Here is a 19,254-nt window from a genome sequence, read left to right on the forward strand (position 1 = left end):
CTGCTATGCTATTTAACTGCAGATACCACAAGCTTCCATATTGTAGTACCTGCACATCTCTACTGGAAATAAGAGACACAGCAGTACAAATTATTGTTTATTTTGCTTCATATATTGATTTTTTTTTTTAGTTGAAACAGCATCTGTTGGAAAGTCCAAGACAATGGCTATACTGTGGTACAAGACAAAAGAAAAACCAACATACACTGTAAGACAATACAAAGACATTCTTGTAAACATCAGAGGTAAACAAGCATAATAAAAGACAGAAAAACTAAAATTAAGCATGGTAGGTAGATAAAAAAAATGTCAGAGTTTCAGCTCCAATCTAGATTTTCTATCAGTACACAGTGACATAAAACACAACACACAGAAAGGTTGTCTGTGAATTCATCATGAGAAAAAAAACAAATAAGTCATCAATACATCGATCAATAAACCAATTCCAATTATCAGAGGTTCGGGTTAAGCTATGAAGGTGAGGATGCCGAGAGGATGGGGTGAGGTGTTTCAGGTACACCAATGAAGGAAAAGTGCTGATTGGTTTACAGTTTGTGAAAAAAAAAATAAACTCACTCGTCCACAAAGTGTCTGTCTTCACATGACATTTACATGTGATGTTATTCCTGCACAAGCTTGTACTCAGAGGACACTTCTTTAAGTTACAGGAAACACCAGCATGCTACCAGAGGCACTCTCTATGGAGTCCAGATAGGGCTTTAATCATATGAAGGACAACTGTACCACAAATAAAACTGTACATTTGTAAGTGAAGATATGAGCACTGACTTTACATTCTTTACATTTCCATTAAAAAAAAAATCCATTGTGTTGTATCCCACAAGCACAAAACTGTTATTGAGAGGTTGTCTTTGTGTGGATCTGAATTTACAAAATACAAATAAAGATGGCAGAATGATAAATATTTAGATCTGTTCAGGTCTGATATATCCAATACCTTTTGTGTTAGCTAACTGCTCCAAACAACAAGACATGTGGATGTATGAAATAAGATCTGCATTTATGGAAATACAGTCAGTCAGGATTGTAATATATGACCAAAAAGGCCACCATTCAGTTAGATAAAGAGATGCAAACACCTTTAATTACAAATGCACACTTTTTCCCTATCATCCAACTAAAATCATTTCTGCACCAACTTTAACCCATACAGTCTTCTACTGATTCTTTAAACCTTAATTAGCTCATCAAGGATGAGATTGTTGCGACTGGTTCGTCCTGTGAAGGTTGCAGAACTGAAAGACGAGTCTCTGCCCCACTGTCCAAGCACAAAAAGGCAATAAAGGGAACGTGTGAAGCAAGGGCATTATACAAAAATAACTGAATTGTAAATTACAAATCTAGATTTTAAGTTCAGTCTACATTCTTTGCATCATGCACCATCCATAAGCAGCCATGCACTGTGTGATAGATACATGGGCAGGCAGGTCCGTTTTAGAGGCTCTAAAGTGCATCGTGTGCCGTTCTTGTCTTAATGAAGTCATTCGCTGGGAGCATATGATGGCTGCAGAGCTTTGTCTCTCAGTTCTGTCAGTAAACATTTTAAGGTGTGCTTGAGTAGGTAGCACAGATGAAAGGATAGATGAATGGATGATGGCTAGATGGGAGGAAGAGCGGGGCTAAATGCTACCCAGATCCACTACCCCTATCACAGTGAGGAGCTCTGAGGGTCATGAGGCTGTCTTTGGATGTGCCTCTGTCACCGTACTGCAAGTTGGGGGCGGGGCGTGTCAGAGGAGCTTCTCTGTATGACATTTGAGGACAGCAGATTGAATTATTATCTCCCTGCTCCATCGTCTACACATTCCATGCTTCTGTTCTGGGCTTCTGCTTGAAAGACAAAGACTGCTTTATTGTCTGTACTTAGGTTCAAGGTTCAAGGTGGAGCAAAAAATAGGTAAAAAACAAGAAAAGTAGATAGTCGGAGCGGAGTGGTCAGGAAGGCGTCTCGACGTGGCCGTGCCATCTTTACTTAGTCTCAGAACGCTGGTGTCTTTCCTCAGAAGCTGGAAGATTGTGTCTATTTCACTCTGCTACCATCAAGCTAAATCTCCCTTTGTCTGTAAGAGGTGAATTCAAGAATCCCAGAGTTTGTGTGACCGAGCAGAAGTGATACCAAGCAAAACATAATCTGACTGATTCTTTGGAACATGTCTTAAGTTGGTAATCTGATGACCTTAACAGTGCCTTAAAGCAAATGCAACGGACACATTTCTGTGATTAAACTAGCACCTTTTTGTGATTTGGAAATGCAGTCCACTGAATGTCCTGTCTGTCTGGATTTCAGCATGTTATACCTCGCTGAAGACTTATTGCTACAACCAATCAAGATCCTAAAATTCACCTAGCTACCACACCAACCTTTGAAAACACAATATGTCTAAAATCATTTCCACCTTAATAGCTTGAGATCATGCAAAAGAAATAAACACCTAACACACAAGATCATATTGCAAGTAAATACAAAAAAAAGGTTACATATTTCAAACATATGGACAAAGAAACAAAACAAAAGAAAATAATGGCAACAGTAATAAAGGACCAGCACCATCGCTGGCATCGTGCAGTGTGTGTCTAACCCAGTCACGCACACACTGAGGCTATGTAACGTGCGCTGAGCTCAAACCTGTCCAGGTTTCCATCTAAACTGCTACCAGTGCTGCTGTCTGTGGGTTCTTATTGAGTTAATGCCCTTGTGCACAAGAGAGCACGGAGATGCCGTGGCCCAGCATCTCCGTGCTGAGTGGGTCTGAGTATGTGTGCTTCTTCTCACCGAAACAAAAACCAGACCATCCTGGGCAATCATAAAGCAAATGTCTAAAACCTTTGAACACTGCCACTAACATTTGTTTTGGCATCCTCTTCTCCTGTGGTCTCTTAAGTAGGACTAGGAGAAGCTAAACCAGCATGAAATACAAAATGAAGACATGAAGAAAAAAGTGAGAGAGGAGGAACCTTTGGGGAGGTTGAAGCAGCTGCTTCTTTTCTCTCCCTTTAGTCAGTTTTCTCCTCAGTTCACGGGTGAAGTCAAGGAACTGAAAGCTCTCCATGTGGAAAGGATGTGTGTGTGTGTGTGTGTGTTAGGGGTTCTTCACAGAGAGGGTGAAGGCGGTGTCACAGTGGTGTTCAGTCACATATGGGTGTCAGTATGATGGTGGAAGTGTGTGCATGTGTGAGCATGCGGAATGTAAGATTTGTGAGTGTGAGGTGCGGCGGTCTCAGAGTGAATTCGTTCGTCACATGTCCCACAGTAACGTGACCTCAGTCCCCTCCATCTTTAGTGTAGCTCATCTACTTTGTAAAAATCGTCTTCATGCCCGTCTACACGCAGGCCTCGGGCGTGCTGCCGTTGTTCATCTTAACGTAGATCTTGGGATCTTTGTCACGTTCGTCTCGGAGGCGCTGGAGCTGGCGGCTGTGGTACAGCAGGTAGAAGGGCAGGCAGAAACCCAGCATGCTCAGCACCAGGAGACCCACGTTCACCTGGGCACCGCGTGAGTAAAGCAGTTAGATAGAATGATATGGTAAACTTTGAATACTACACTCTTTAAAGCCAGTATCTCCATATGTGCATCATCTTACCCATAGGGGGTCTTCCTCCAGGGGTCCCACCATGGCCATGAAGAGAGGTTGCTGGAGCAGGGCGAACAGAGCGCTGATCAGAGACTGCATGCCTGTCAGGCTGCCAAACTGAGAGGATGGATACCTGCAGGGGATAAACAGCATGAGTCATATGGGAAATTTGAACACATTTGTCACATAACTAACCTGAGTGAACTATCAGGCCCATTAAATCAATTTACAGTGAGTCAAATTAAAAACAAATTCACAGCCAGTTAAATATCGCATGCCCCCAGACACACTGTTATGTAATATTCACATCCTGTGTAGGCTCATTTTGGATAATACTGTTCCTGCAACTCAGAGGAAATGTTTTGGAAGGTATTTTATTTCATTCCAAGAAAAATGCCCAATCATCATTTTCTCTAAATGCGGCAGTGTCAGCTAATCTCCAGCTGCAGTCATTTGGAAATTTTTCATAAGATTTTTGAGCTCTTATCACCCTGCACACAGTCGCAGGTCAACAGGCAAGAACATGTGGCTGCTACAGGCCAAAGTGTGAGAACACCTCACCTCAACTACGTAATTATAATAGCCATTTCCACATCTCCATAATAAATATGCAATGTCTATACATATATATAGTCACTTCTTTTACATGCTTATAGTCCATTTTTAATTATGTGGAGTGCTATTTACTGCAAATATAATATCTATACGCAAGAAACTGTTTTTCCAGTTTTAACAGATTTATAAACAGAATCCATTTTAGGTGAAGACAGTTTTATTCTTTTTTTTTTCACATCAGATTTGGTTAGCTTGACAGCTTTTGTTTTACATTTTTCAGAATACATTTTTTGTTTATAATTTCAAACATTAGATGATAGTTGTTTTTTTTTGTTTGTTTTTTTACCAAAGTAACTGTAGTGTGAAAGTTTAGTGTTAAATACTAAGAACATGTGACTGTGAGCCAGACTTCATCGCTTAACAGCAGTGGTGGACTTCTTTTTTTGCTCTAATACGGGGATGTCAAAAACATGTTGCATTGTGGGCTATATACAGCCTACTTTAATCTTAAGTGGCAGAATCAGAGAAATTATCAAAAATGGTAAAATGTAAAATTACAAAAAAAAAAAAATCCCATAGCACACTGCCCAGAATGCCCAGTAAATATAAAATATACAGTTTTATAAAGTTTTTGTTAATTTGCATAAAATGTTTTTTTTAACAGTGGAAAAAAGTGTTAAAAAAGAAGACATCTTTTTATAGTAGACAAATTTCCTATCACTTGTTTATCTTAATTTAGTAGTATGAATGGCAATGGGGGAGGAGGTCTTTATTAATAGGAAAAGCGGGACAAAATTTATGCCCTCCTTCATTTTGTCTGTGCTGGACCATCTCTGGCCCACAGGCTTTATGTCCAGAATCTTGTGGAAAGTTGTCCAAAAAGAGTGATTGCTGGCACAGAATGACAGAAGAAGAAATGCCTAAAATTCACTTATTTTTAGTCACTTTCTGTATCTAGTGTAGGACAGCATTAGGCTGCATGATTCCTTACTGGTTTGCCATCATCTTTTAAACGTGTCACACACTTACACAGCAGCATAAAGCCCGCCAACTGCAGAGTGGATGAAGCCTCTCACAATAGTGTGCAGGACAAAGGAGACAACCTGAAGTAGGAGAGAAAAGAGGAAAAGAAAGATTTTTACAGTAAATACATGCTCAGGGCCGAGCTGCTGGGTTTTCACTGAAAAACAAAAGGGTTTGTCTTTGACAAATGAGATTCAAGAGAGAACAAAATAAACTGCAACAACATTTTTGTCCATTAGGTGGCTCCACATCACTTAGAAATATCAGCAGCTGCATTGCCATGTGAGTGGTTTGAATATCATGTACATCACTCTCTCTCTCTGCAGAGTTTAGTCTCCCTCTAGGGGAGACGTACAGCAGCAGCACATGCAGAGGAGCGTGAACCCACACCACCTAAACACTTTAATAAAATAGCTCCCCCAGCCTCCTACTGCATACCTGAAGTGGGAGGTTGGGGATGATGCAGGTGACTCCAAAGCCAACAAGGAGTATGTTGGTGAAGATAAAAGCTCTGGTGGCATTGACGATCTTCTGGATCCGTTTGTCAGGGCGACGGGGCTGCCCAGGCTCTCTGACAGAACAAAAGAAGAAAACATTAAAAAAAAATTGAGAAAAATAGAATTATTTGTTCCTCCTTAGCGTGCACGCTGACCTCTTGGTGCTCTTGTCGTTTTCATCCTCACAGTCTTTAAGCTTCCAGTCCATGACGTAGCCAATGACAGGAGAGGTGACCAGACACAGGAGCTGGAGCACGCCAAAGATGGAGGTGTACACGCTCACTAGGAGACAAACAGCGGCAGAGGCAGCGTTAATACGGTTTCAGGGTGAACATCCGGTAAACAGTATGAAGACATCAGAGGGTGGTGCACACTGACAGGAATGGAAAAACAGTTTGCAGATGTCATGGAGTTATTGGGGGGGCGGGGTCATGCTCTAGACAAAAAAGTGGACAAACAGTTTAGGGTAGGAAGGGGGGCAGAGGGTTGCTAGTGTGGCCTCAGGTCTCTTACCCACTTCCATCCTCTCCACTGCAACAGCAGGAAGCCAGCATGACAGAGATGTCAAAGAGGTGTTAAAGATAAAAACGCAACCACTCTCAAAACATGTATAGCTTGACACACTAACAACCACACACACCTGTGCTGAGGTCTCTGCCTGTTAGGGACTCCAGGATAGTGTTCATGGCTCCCATGTAGAATATGAGGCGCAGCTGAGTCACACACATGGTGATAAGGCTCAGCAAGAAGATGGGACTGAAGATACTCTTCATGAAGCTCTGAGCTGCAGAGGAAATGAGAGAAGTCAGGGTGAGATCAAATCACTGTGTTAATATACCACAAAGATATTAACCAAAAATATTGGATAAGGAGATTTTATTTCCTTCTGTACACAGTTGAAATCTCGTGGTAGGGGAATTATTCAGTGGAAAAACCAAAAAGCTTCACAGGCCTTTAGGGAAACATCCAAATCCTTTTACGGAGCAGAAAGTTCTATAATCTATTTTTATGACACTGCCTGCATCAGAAGATGTTTGCAAAATCAACTTTATCTGTGCACGATGTAGGAAACACTAAGAGCAAAAGTCAATGTAAGGACTAAGATCAACTGTTCATTGCTTGTGGGACATGATAATCAGTTTTCAAGTGTTCAGTGGTAAAAAAGAAATCATAAAATATATGAGGCCTAAGTTGTGGTACACTGAGGATGACTTTAGGCACAGCAGTGCTTTGAGATGAAAGTCCAACATGACTGTGCTAATTTGCATAATGAGTCAGCATAAAGGTGTACTGTTTACCACTTTATGAAAATAATTTACTGCGCTAGCAGGGATGCACTAAAATCCTGAGCCAATACCAAGAGATGTATTTACCATATTTGTTTCTTTTCTCATTGCTATTCATATCATATCAGTCAACTAGGCCAGTATCAGTCAATATCGACCTATATCAGGCTCTAAGTTCATTGCTGGTTCGCTGAGTGTTAATGTTAGCATTCAAATGTTTGCTAATCAAACAGGAGCACAGCTGAGGCTGATGTGATGTTCATTAGTTCTGAATGTACCGGACTGACTGATATGTTGGCCTGTTTTTACAAGTCTTTACAATTGATCCTGGTAAGACTACGACGTCTGCCAAATTTCATGACAATCACTACAATGGATGAGTAGGTAATTCACTGCAGCCGAAGATGTCAGACTGCTGTAACAGCGATTGTGATGTTTACAACATTTCCAGGAAACTGATTTTTTTTTAAAGAAAAAAAAGATTGCTCATTTCAATAAAAAATAGCAACGTACGAGTGTATTCATAGCATCCTGACAAACAACCTACATGATGATGACCTTGTTTGAAGCCTCCACTATCAGCACCAACAAACTTTCATCTAAAGTACAGATGGTGAAACATGCAGAGTCTCTTTTCACTTTCTAAACAGATGGAAAACTCCACTGGCTGAGAGGAACGGATGAGACTGACATGTAAATTTTCCCACTGGCACCCAGGTGTTATGGTGACATCTTAATGTGAATGAACTTCTGGAGGATTCAAAGGAAAGCGGGTTCTAGGAAACGTTGATCATTAATGAATCCTGTGGATAGAAGTGGAAAATGGACAGCTGTCCATACAGAGAAACCCCGGACACACCAACTAATGATGGGTACCCAGATGAAGCAGATGGGTTCATTGTCTTCAACAACAGGTATCTATCCTGGACTTAATTGTTTGAAAATGCTCATAGAGCACTAAAATAATTTATAAGAGAATACAGCTGTTAATCTAAAACCAGCTTATATTTCATTTCAACATTTACAAAATCTACCAATATATTTACAAAAAGTTCTTTGGCCTTCATTCTCTGTCTACAGCTCTAGTACAAAGTGTACTTAACATACCAAACAAGTGCTGACTGTGCCGGTCCAGATACATGATTTAAGTGCATTCCTAACAGAAAACACAAACATTTGAATCCGACCTTGATCCTTATATCTGAGGAGGCAGGAGGAATAGGCCAAGGCCTAAGATGCATGTACTCTGCAACCCTCACAGCTGCTTCAACTTACAGCAAACAGAGAGAGGAACAAGGTTGTGTTCAAGGGTGTAATATGGGCCTCTTTAAACATCCCGACATGTCCAGCTGTTATGAAACCAGCCACGGGCATCCTGAATGCACTCCAAACACACACACAGTCAGAAATTCACTGTAATGGCTGATAAAGTCCACCGCAGTGCTTCTCTAGGGCTCCCTGCCAGCGCGACACACACCTGCTGAGCCCCTTTCTAAGAACAGGGTCTGAACCGATTCCACGGTCCGTTTGGTACCAAAGAGACCGAGAGAGGTGTGACAAGACTAACCCACTGGGAGTCCCTGACCCTGTTAGAAAAGCCAGGAGGGACTGAAAAAGTGCATGGGTAACAGAGGTTACCTTAGCATGGATGTGATATTTTTTTGCCAACCAACCTAAAACACTACATACAGTGTTATCACATTTTAAAAATGTAAAAACTAAGAGAAGTGTTAGCCTTTTTTAAAAATTTCACACTTTTAATTTTCATCTGAAATACATTATTGTTAAATATTCTATGTAAATAATATTCATTGCCAAAATAAATTACAAAATTGTAAGTATATTAATAAGTCTATTGTCTATATTTTAACTTGGATTTATGATTCAAAGCACACAGTAAGGACATTAAGTTAATTTTTAAAAGTTCTATAACACTTTGCACTTACGGAGCCTACGCTATAACAATGGAATTCAAGTCTTTACTTTTCATATCAGTGGGATTTATTTTATTTATGTGGGATTCCACTTGGCATCAGTCCTTTCAAAGAGAAGAGATACACTTTTATGACTTGATTACTGGCAAATCTAACACACTTAGCACCTCTTTTGCTCAGTTTGTTTTAAGTCTAACTGCACCAACTGACTGACTTTTGAGTTGTGAGAATATTCATAAGCTAGTATCTACTCAAGAATGACTAATTTGATCACAAGGTACACTTGTGCTGACTTGTGCATGTTTTTGGATTTCTTCCTCTTACAGACAGCAGTTATATTCTGTCGGCAGCTTGCTTAGATTCCAGTTTTGACGACCAGATGGCAAAGAAAGCCACTGCTAAAAACTGTGAATGGGCTTTTACAGTCTTTCAAGAAACATAACTGTTGCTCCAATTCAACTAGTTTCTATTTTAAGTTCATCCTGTCTTTATATAACAGACTTTAGATGTTAGAGCATATTCAGACTTACTTTCCTCCTGACTCTTGCAATTCACCTCCAGGTCAACGGTGGACAGGCACAGCTTGTTGGCCTCTTGTGTGGACAGCTCTTTGGAGGGTGCCTCCTGCTGCTTTATGGCATGGCCTACGCTCAGACGGCGTCCCACTGTGGTCACCTGCCGATAAAACTGCTTCCCGGTGATCTTATGGTCAAATCCCAGCCAGCTGAATTTGATTTTCACCCTGAGAAAGGAAAGTAAGAAAGAAGGGGAAATGTAAGCAGACACCTAAAGGAAGAGGAAAACAGGCTAAGGAAACATTAAAAGATCCAGGTGAATGAGAGCAAAGTAGGCCGATCATCTGGTTTTATGGTCTTTCCCCTTTAGGGCTCACTTGGTCTCCACTGCATTATTTTGGGATTTACTGCACATAAGTGTGTGTGCTTGTACGTGTATACAATCTTGCAGTGTGTATGAGGTAAAGCAGTGATCTCTGTGGAAAATCCAGAATCCCTAGGCTCAGTCAGAATCCTTTTTCAAGCAGGTATAACTCGAGCTTAGCTAATAATACTGCAGTGGCTGCTTAAAAACAATAGCTGGAAGCTACACATATGTTCATGCGGCTTTGTGTGCATGCCAGACTAAGTATGCCTGTTTGTCTTACGTGAAGTCCATGTCTTCTGGGCCAGGGAAGGGCTCCAAAGGCCAGTTAATGAAGCAGTTCAAGAAGACGAGGCAGGCACAGCCGGCCCAAACCAGAAGGATGGAGATGAATGTGGCACCCAGATCATAGATCACCTACAGGCAGGAAGATGGGACGCACACAAAAACATCATAATGGAGAATCAATAACACACTCTCCAGTTGCAGGGTTATTCCTTCTGAGTTAATATTGCCCTTTAGGAAAATCTTTCAGTCATGGATGAGGACACGTGGATGTTTAAAGTAAATCAAGAATCAGCCACAGTAAGTGAGTGACTGTAAGTTACCTTGATGCCAGGGAAAGTGACAGCAGAGGAAGCATAGGATCCAATCATCAGGGCAATGAAGGTCGACCTCAGATCTCCAAACATGTTGGGCAGCTGTGAAGAGAGCAGACAGATCAGTTTACACATTTAACTGCAAGACCAAGTTCATTTAAATGCACAAAATGTCCACAGACTCATAAGAAGCAAAGCAGTCAAGCTTGACCTCTTTATGTCACCTAACTATGATTTACATTATCAAAAACTAGTGGCCAGAGGCTTAAAGGAGGACAAAAAATAATCAATAATCCATAGCATGCAGAAACTGCGAAACAAAAACAAAGATAAAACAGCTTTCTCGTTAGCTGTGTTATAGATGAAGGCTTTCGAGTATGAAAAGTGCCCAGTAGGAGGCGACTCCTCTCATTGCAAAAACGAGTCTGGATCTTTAGAAATCAAATGTAAAACAGCCATCTACTTGCTTGAGAAATAAACTTACCAAACATTTTCCTAATATCTGTAAGGGCTCAGTCGCTACTTTCAAGTTGTCTGCTTCCAAATGACAGTCCCATATAAAGCAAAACAGAAGATAAAGCAGCGTAAGGTGTGACTACCCTGTGACTAGTAACTACTACATGCGTGTGCAAAGCCCTGAACTATTCCCCGTGATGTCTGTGAAGGTTCTCAGTCATCCAGGTCATCGTAGTCAAAGGAGCTTGCAAAGAAAAGCGTCTGGACTTCTTTAAGTTACTTGAAGACGTTTCACCTCTCATCCGAGAAGCTTCTTCAGTTCTAAGGTCAAATGGTGGAGAGTCCCAGATATAAACCTAGTGGGAGTATCACCCCACAGAGGGACAAAAGGACCCCTGATGATCCTCTAATCGCCTGAGCCAAGGTGTGAAAATGGGTGTGGGTCCCAATCACCCAGAGTTTCGGGTGAGCTCATTGTGAAACCTGGCCCCACCTTATCATGCGAATTCCTGAGGTCAGATGGCCCAGGATGTGAGTGGGCGTTAAGGCGTCTGGGAAGGGAACTCAAAACTGGATTATAGATGGCAGAGAGTTGGTGTCGTAAACCCCCGCCTCTGTTCAAAGATGGTCGCTCACAGTGGACATAGATGGCTTCTTTCACTCCTCTTTCAAACCATCTGTCCTCTCTGTCCAAAATGTGAACATTGGCATCCTCGAAAGAGTGTCCTTTATCCTTAAGATGCAGATGGACAGCTGAGTCTTGTCCTGTGGAGGTGGCTCTTCTGTGTTGTGCCATGCGCTTGTGAAGTGGCTGTTTGGTCTCTCCAATGTAGAGGTCTGGGCATTCCTCGCTGCACTGTACAGCATACACCACATTGTTAAGTCTGTGTTTTGGCGTTTTATCTTTCTGGGACTCTCCACCATTTGACCTTAGAACTGAGGAAGCTTCTCGGATGAGAGGTGAAACGTCTTCAAGTAACTTAAAGAAGTCCAGACGCTTTTCTTTGCAAACTCCTTTGACTATTCCCCGTGATCCACCACTCAAGTACATTCAGGCAGGCATGTCTCTTTACAGCAATATAATACTTGTTTCTATAGAGCTCGTGCTCAGCCCTGTCGTCCACGTTCTACATTTGTAAAGGCAGATGGTCAAAATGCTGAACTGTTCATGTCTTCTGCTGCAAATGAAAGTTTTTAATGACAGCACACCATGAATCTGTTTTCACTGTGAGTAATATTAGCTCATGTGGGCTAATCTCAGCAAACCGCTATGCTACGCTACATTTTAGCATTTGCTACTTTATACTTGAATTGGTGCCTGAGGAAACAGGCTGTACTGATCAGGAAAAGTTACAGCATTGAACTAAACTCACATGAATCACAGCCCATTAACCTACAGCAGTGGAGCTGCTGCAGCCAAAATGACATCTATTACCCATCTATAATTGGATTAGCTTCATTTCTGCTCTGTGGGCAGCATATTAGGTTGCGCAATAATCTTTGTTGTCATATTTTGTCCTTCAATCCACTTAGACCTGCAAATGGCCACTGACTGTGAAAGAATGCAGCACACTGCATACAAATGGCAAATAGTTTAATCTGCTGCTCACAAATATTGACTGGTGATAGTCTTGTCCCCACCAAGTATTTGCACACTCTGCCTGCATTGATGAGTTTTTGTTCCGAGATCTGCAGAAGAGCAGAGACAAAAAAAGCTCGGGCCTTGCATAATGACACTCAGCTCTTGACGAGAGATAAGTGTACGCCCTGTTCCTTTACTAGGTAACTTCAGAGTGTAAACAGCCGTCTTGAGGAAGTGAAAAACAGTGTGAACATGAGAGCACCATGTGGCTGACTGGTCTGATGTAGGTCAGAGTTCATCTGTGCCATCTGGATTCAAAGTGCTATATAGGAGAGAGGAAATCAAACTCTAGAGTCAAAAGCATTGAAAGGAAGCTCCCACAGTGAACAAGCATGGGCAGGGAGTTCAAAATTTGACTGTAACTCATCACTGAAAGCGTTATTATGGGTCATAAATAGCGGAGGCGCTTCCCTCCAGCTCCCCTCTCATTGTCCTCATCTGTCCATCCACCCGTCCATCGAGGCGCTGTGCTCGCCACAGGGGCGAAGCTTGTTAGCCAGCTGCTCGAACCCCCTCACCCCATATGGACGTTACTCCCTGCACTAATTGGAGCAAAGGTGAGCTACAAAAAAAAAATCACTACACCCCAGCCAGGTCATCCAAAACAACAAGCCCCCCCCAAATTCCTGCACTACAAGGGGGCAAGTTGGCTGACCTTTGGCTCGCTTGGTGAAGAAGAGACAGAGGACATGTAGATCCCCGTCTCAGCAGATTCTGTGTCATGATGATGGCAGCCCGCTCACAAATCTATGCAGTCAACAGGTTCAGATTTCCCTGCTGACGCTGCAGCACTTCCTCACTCTGGCCTGTGATGATGGCTCTTTTTATGCCAGACTTTTGCAAGAGTTCTGTTATTATATTGTAAATCATGGGAAGAGCTTTGATTTAAGCAACTGAATGGAAATTATCAAGGAAAAAGTAATTCAATGTAATCCTCCATTATTTCATTATAAGCAGGGTGTTTAAGGACAACAGAAATCACTCTGGGGGGCAGATTCTCTAATAAATCATTTTAATCCAGGCCCTTAATCCCTAGTTCAAATAAATAGCTCCCCATTCAGTTACCAAATATTCAGTACAGTTAAAAAAGGAACAAGCCCACTGCAGTGTTGATAAGTCAGTCCCTGACTTTTCTGCCATTCACCTTTTTTGTCTGGTGAACGGAACTGTTATCATTGGCATTAACTTCGGTGAGCACACTGGAAAGTGGGAGAAAACAAAATCACGTGAGTGAATGGTAGCAAGCCCGAAGCAGTGGGATCTAGTGCTTGTGATACTGCTGAGCAAAACAAGCTTACGTCACACTGGGAGTTTCTGTGACTGACTCTAGTTCTTAGTCAGAGTCAGCTGCTGAGACCACTCTTTTCCAAAAACATGTCACAAACTGGTTTGGTCTGCTAATCATGAAAGGAGAAGTAGGGATTAATGGGTTCAGCAGCGTGAGGACAAAGTGTGGGCGGGTGCGTCGATGGGAGAAGCAGCTGTCGGGCTCGATGAGGAAGAGATAGCAGAGTTTCCGTAACTGCAGTCAATAACACTTAAGTCAGGCAGACTGACCAAAGAATCAGCTGTGGCCTCACGTGCTAACAGACACACTGTAACTGGAAATGGCCTCTCAACAACAGACAAAAGTATGCTCCTGTGATCACAAATTTGTGACGCAGTATAAACACACATTTTTCTCAAAGGGGATTCATTAAGTCTGTATATATGAACCAGCTCTTGATCATGAAAGTGATAAAAAAAAAGCAGCTGACTCTTCATGCAGGCTCACTGCTCTGTGAAGCTCTGTGCACAATCCCACAACACTGCAAATACACATAACATAACATGATAAGAATAGGTAACACCTTGTATTTTGTAATACTGTTTACATGAGCTGTACTAGTGTTTCGTGTCTATCTGCTAAAGGACTGCAGATTTAAATTAGCCACTAGCTTCAGATGAATGTTTTTAAATACAATAGATTTTAGCTCATTTCTGCCGCAAGTAAGATTAAATCTTTAATTTTTATATCTGCTCATTTCTTATTTGTCCTAGATTTATATCCCTCGTGAATATAAAGCTAGGTGGTCTTGAAACATCATGTTTTTCCTGGTGCAATAAACAGGTAAATCTGGAACTCTGCAGTGTGCATGCAGTTGAAGCTTTTCCCCTGTTATGTGCTTGTACATTAACCATCTTATTAATGTACCCTTACACTTTGTTGGACATATGATAATATTGTAGGGCCATGAGAATATACACTGTTCTGTACTGTGCTCTTCTGTACTTTTTAACACCAAGTCAGATGACATGAGAGTTTTCATAAAAATGTTTTAGTTGCAATTCCAACTTGGCAGATAGTATTTACAACCTAATTATGATAGATAATGACTTGAAAATTGTATTCATACTGTTAAATGTCAGCCATAGGATATAGTATATCTGCCGAACACTTTTTGGCAATCCATCCAACAGATGTTTGTTAAGCTAGCTAAAAATTTGTGTGTGTTTTTCAGTCCCAGTCCCTGTAAGACCTGACTTCAGAGAACAGCCGCTTGTTTTGGTGCTTTTTCTAATCATCAGAGGAATGTGTTGCCTATGTTTCTCGGCCTTCAAGGTACAGTATGTGATCACGTAGTTCTTGATCCAACACCTTCCCAGTGTTTGCTCTGGAAATTTCACCTCTGTCCTCACCTTTCTGCTTCACTAAATACAGGCTTTGCTAATCCCTTACTACTTCTATTAGTTTTCTAATCTCCACGTCATCACAAATATCACACTTGCTGTGTTCATTTCTGTTGTGAGTGGTGCAGGAACAGACTGAGAGCAACCTTATACCTCTCTGAAGGTAATAACACCCATCACTAACCGCTCTTGTTGCTTCGTCCCTGAATAGCCCTTTTGTTAGCTCTATGGTCACAGTGTATCCCTGCACAAAGTACACACATAGATGAAGGGCCCTGTATTTGAACAGCCACTGAAGGTCTATTTTATCTTCAGAGCAGTGACCTGGAGATAAGAGATCAGGGACTGGTTATTGGGTTCAGCAGGTGTGTGGGTTTTATTTATTTTTTTGGTAATGCACGTGCTTAATAAATGGTTTAAACATAAAGACAACTATAAAACGCCAATATATCTAGAGACACAAATATGAAAGCAAAGAGTGGGCGTTTGGGTTTTTGTTTGAAGGGTATCCATATAACTTATCATTTCAGCAAGCTGTCAATATCATCAGTGTGATTTATGTAAATGAGTGAAAAGAAATGTTTCTTTGACAAATGCTCCTTTTTGGCTAGCCTCAAGGACTACAGAGGTTGTTTTTTTTTTTTGCATCAGAACAACCCTTTTATCACTGAGGCTTGATACAAACAGGTGGATTATTTAAAGGCATGCTAACAGCTTAGCATCACTGTTAAGCCACGCACAACTTCAACAACACAGGCTAGCACTGATGAAAGAAATTGCATGGGCTAGAAGCATAGGGTGTAAATCAGTTGGATAACTGGAATTGGTTCTTGATTCTTGTGTTTTTTTAGTATAGTAGTTACCTTTGGCAAGTGTTCTTGTCTATCCTTACATCCTGAAGTATAGCAAAAACTACACATGGAAGTTGGGGACCTATGCAGCGGCCACGTTAGCATTGCCCTATTCTGTTGATAAGGCAGGCGGAATGGGCTAAGAAGTGTTTTATGACCAGGGGGGCATCCTGATTTGATTTGCAAAAGGCAATGTGCAAACAATGTTACTGAGCTTTCCAATTTAGTACAGCACTTAAAAGACCAGCAAACAGATCTGAGCAAAGTTGAAGGAGTTTGCAATGGATAATGTAAGCAAAGGTAATGAAACAGAGTCAAGTTAGATGGATACATTTCAGTCTGTGTCCAATAGAAAAATATAACGTTTAACATTTTAAATAAACAATCTGCCATCATCAGTGATTTAAAACCATTTTTTTATTAACACACCCAAATGGAAAAGGTTTAAATAGAAAAAACAGTATTCCCAAAACAACTTTATGTTAGGCATGTAACATCATAAATCTTTAGAAAAATTGCCCGAAAAAACCCCCCGACCATAATACTCGATGTGCTTCAGCTGTTACATTTTAAACACACTTTAACTCTACTTGTTTATTAGCAAATATTAACATTAGCATTTAGCTCTACCTTATGACAACAGTACAGATTTGCTAGCATACCTGTGTGAGTCAATACTGTAAAACTTTTTTTTAATAATGTTTGCTTCAAACAAACGCACAGGCGCGCTGTAACCTGGACAGCGCTCACTCATTGTTATTTGGTGACAGTGCTGAATGTAGTGAGTGCAAACAGAGGAGCTGTGACCCACTTATACATAATAAGTAGACTTATAAGTAGTGTTTGTTGATTATATATCAGAGGGGCTTCGGGCAAGATTGACTCAGGCAACTGAGTAAGACTACAGTCTGCATCTACTGTCTTATCACTGGACTGTGCAAACATTCTGTCATTGCAATTTTTTGGCCACGGCACACTTTTGCGCATAGTTTGTACGCCACCAGGAGTGTGTGTCTGTTTGCGCTGAGTGTTTAAAACTGAAATGAAAAAGGCAGTGTGAAGTGACAAAGACGTCTGGGTGAGGAGTGGGAAAATATGCTGAGTCTTTCGTGCAGAAAAAAAAGAAGAGAAAATTCGATTCAGCCCTCTGAGAGGAAAGAACAGAGAAATGAAAGGAGGAAGAGGGTTTTGCTGCAGCAAGTGGAAACTTCAGCACCCTGATGCTGCTTGACCATTGAGAACCAGCTCTGACTGGTCCTGTCCTGAAACACAGGATAGTCATAAAGAGCAGCCAAGTGGGCCATAAGAACAGCAAACACCAGATGACAAACACCAAAAGGCATACTTCATTCAACCTGACGTCATCTCGCTCTCTCGCTTATTAGAAGTCAATTTCTTTTTCTAGACATATTTAGGGGTGAAACCAGCAAACAACAAAGCCAGCAATGTTTCCACCAGAAATATGACTTTGGAAGGGTGGGGATGTCTCTGAGCTAACATTAAGATCCAACATTGCAGTCATTCCAGCCCCTCAGCCACCCCGATCAGACCATTCATGTTGCTACATAACACTCGATATTAGCGATAGCTGCTCTGTCTGGCCAGCTTCCATCTCACATTACTGAATAACTCCTGACCTTTTTCACTCCAACCTTGTTCCCCTACGTTTTGTGCTGTAAACAATTTATATAGTATACTGTGCTTCCTCCATCTCACTCCAGCCTGATCTTACTGCTTTTTGTTACAACTCCCATCACTTCAGCGGGTGGAATGAAGTGCTATGTGCGCACTTTACACATTGTCCAACTGAGAAGAAATCACTCCCCGTTTCTCCTTTAGCCACATCTCAAAGTTGGAAAGTGACTCAGTGAAGAGAACATTTACATTTCGCAGCTATGACCACAAGTCAGAGAGCTTGCTGGTAAATAAATGTGTTTTCAGATAGAGAAACAGTCTGTGCATTCAAGACATTGGACAAAAAGCAGATTTTTGAGCAGAGCTTCAGATTGAAACTTAGCAAACAGGGTGGGATACGAAATGTCCCACCAGCCAGACAAAAACAAGAGGCGGAGCTTGGGGTGTGCCTGTGGGTGTGGTTTTACAGTATGTATATGTATATGTATGTAGAGGGGTTTGTAACATGAAACTGCTTACAAGTCAAGACTGTAGGCAGAGAGAAAGTCATTATTAACCACAGCTCCCTTCCTCTCTATTGTCTCCTGTGCTCATCCTTCACTGCCTGTTTTCATCGACAGCTTGGGACAAAGAGTTTGGGTAGAATGTAGAATTGAGGCAAAGACAAAGAGTAAGAAGGGGAGAAGCCAAATGAACAGAGACTAAAAAGAAACGTAAAACAGTAGAGGAAGGGGATGATTTTGGGAACATGCACAGACACACAGTGGGGAAATGGCACAGGTCACGGTGACCTGAGGAGTTTCGGTGACCTATGATAGTCCAAATGCAGCTTGAGAGCTTTCCATGTCCTGAAAAATAAGGTTATAGTTTTCCTCTCACAACCCTTCACACAGACCTTCAGGAAAAAGAGAATGGAAACAGATAAGCATTCACACAGCAGCACTTTTTATTTGCCTCTTTCTCAGTTTCCCCAGCATTTGACCAATTTAAATTACAGGGGCTCCACTTTTTTATGATTAGGTTTTATTTTTCAATACTTCTTAGCAACATGGACCAATAAAAATTTTAAAAAAGTTAAATTTAGAAGTTTTAAAAATCTTCTACGACCTTCTGAATCTATCGATTATGTGCTTTTTAAGCTCTGCAAACACCCTGACACAGACACACTCACACACACAGAAGTGGCAGTATAACTGAAATGTTTGTCTGGACCTGCAGGGAGCGGTAACTCAGCTAAAATAACACACACACACACACACACACACACACACACACACACACACACACACACACACAGAGTTTCGACGGTTGTGTGAGAGCAGCTAAAACTGAAACAGGAGAAGACGAAAACAGCCAGGCTCAGACTAGTGTGTGTGTGGGGGGTGTGGAGGGAGGAGTGCAGCAAGATAAAACCAGCTGAACAGCTAGTGCATGTATCTGTCAGGGTCCTAATACACAGCCTGGAAAGGAAATGGAAAAGCATGGGTGGAGAAGGCAGACACACATACACACTCCTGTTGCTACTTCCTGTTTGAGCCCTTTCTGAGAGTCCACCTCGGCTGTTCAGGCAGGAAGAGAAATACTGTAGCTACCATGAAGCAACAAAGTGACGCACGCACACACACACACACAC

At 41.5% G+C, this 19,254-nt stretch overlaps 1 protein-coding gene across 2 annotated transcripts in view; it reads right to left on the reverse strand.

The window, feature by feature from the left end:
• Positions 1-84: 84 nt before the first annotated feature.
• LOC102309172 (large neutral amino acids transporter small subunit 4) overlaps positions 85-19,254 on the reverse strand; it is a 27,501-nt gene continuing 8,331 nt past the window's right edge. The window contains exons 6-15 of one of the 2 annotated variants that reach the window (XM_014340866.2): positions 10,377-10,469; positions 10,052-10,185; positions 9,420-9,631; positions 6,310-6,453; positions 6,183-6,200; positions 5,825-5,951; positions 5,611-5,743; positions 5,179-5,252; positions 3,604-3,727; positions 85-3,504 (exon numbers count right to left, since the gene is read on the reverse strand). In XM_014340866.2, the coding sequence (XP_014196352.1) occupies positions 3,343-3,504; positions 3,604-3,727; positions 5,179-5,252; positions 5,611-5,743; positions 5,825-5,951; positions 6,183-6,200; positions 6,310-6,453; positions 9,420-9,631; positions 10,052-10,185; positions 10,377-10,469 (1,221 nt within the window). In that variant the 3' untranslated portion in view covers positions 85-3,342. The remainder of the gene's footprint in view (positions 3,505-3,603; positions 3,728-5,178; positions 5,253-5,610; positions 5,744-5,824; positions 5,952-6,182; positions 6,201-6,309; positions 6,454-9,419; positions 9,632-10,051; positions 10,186-10,376; positions 10,470-19,254) is intronic. The other variant, XM_005944690.2, reaches the window with a different exon arrangement.

The sequence above is a fragment of the Haplochromis burtoni genome, unplaced genomic scaffold, assembly GCF_018398535.1.
Source record: "Haplochromis burtoni strain Fernald_Lab_line unplaced genomic scaffold, NCSU_Asbu1 Contig_417, whole genome shotgun sequence".
NCBI classification, from domain to species: domain Eukaryota; kingdom Metazoa; phylum Chordata; class Actinopteri; order Cichliformes; family Cichlidae; genus Haplochromis; species Haplochromis burtoni.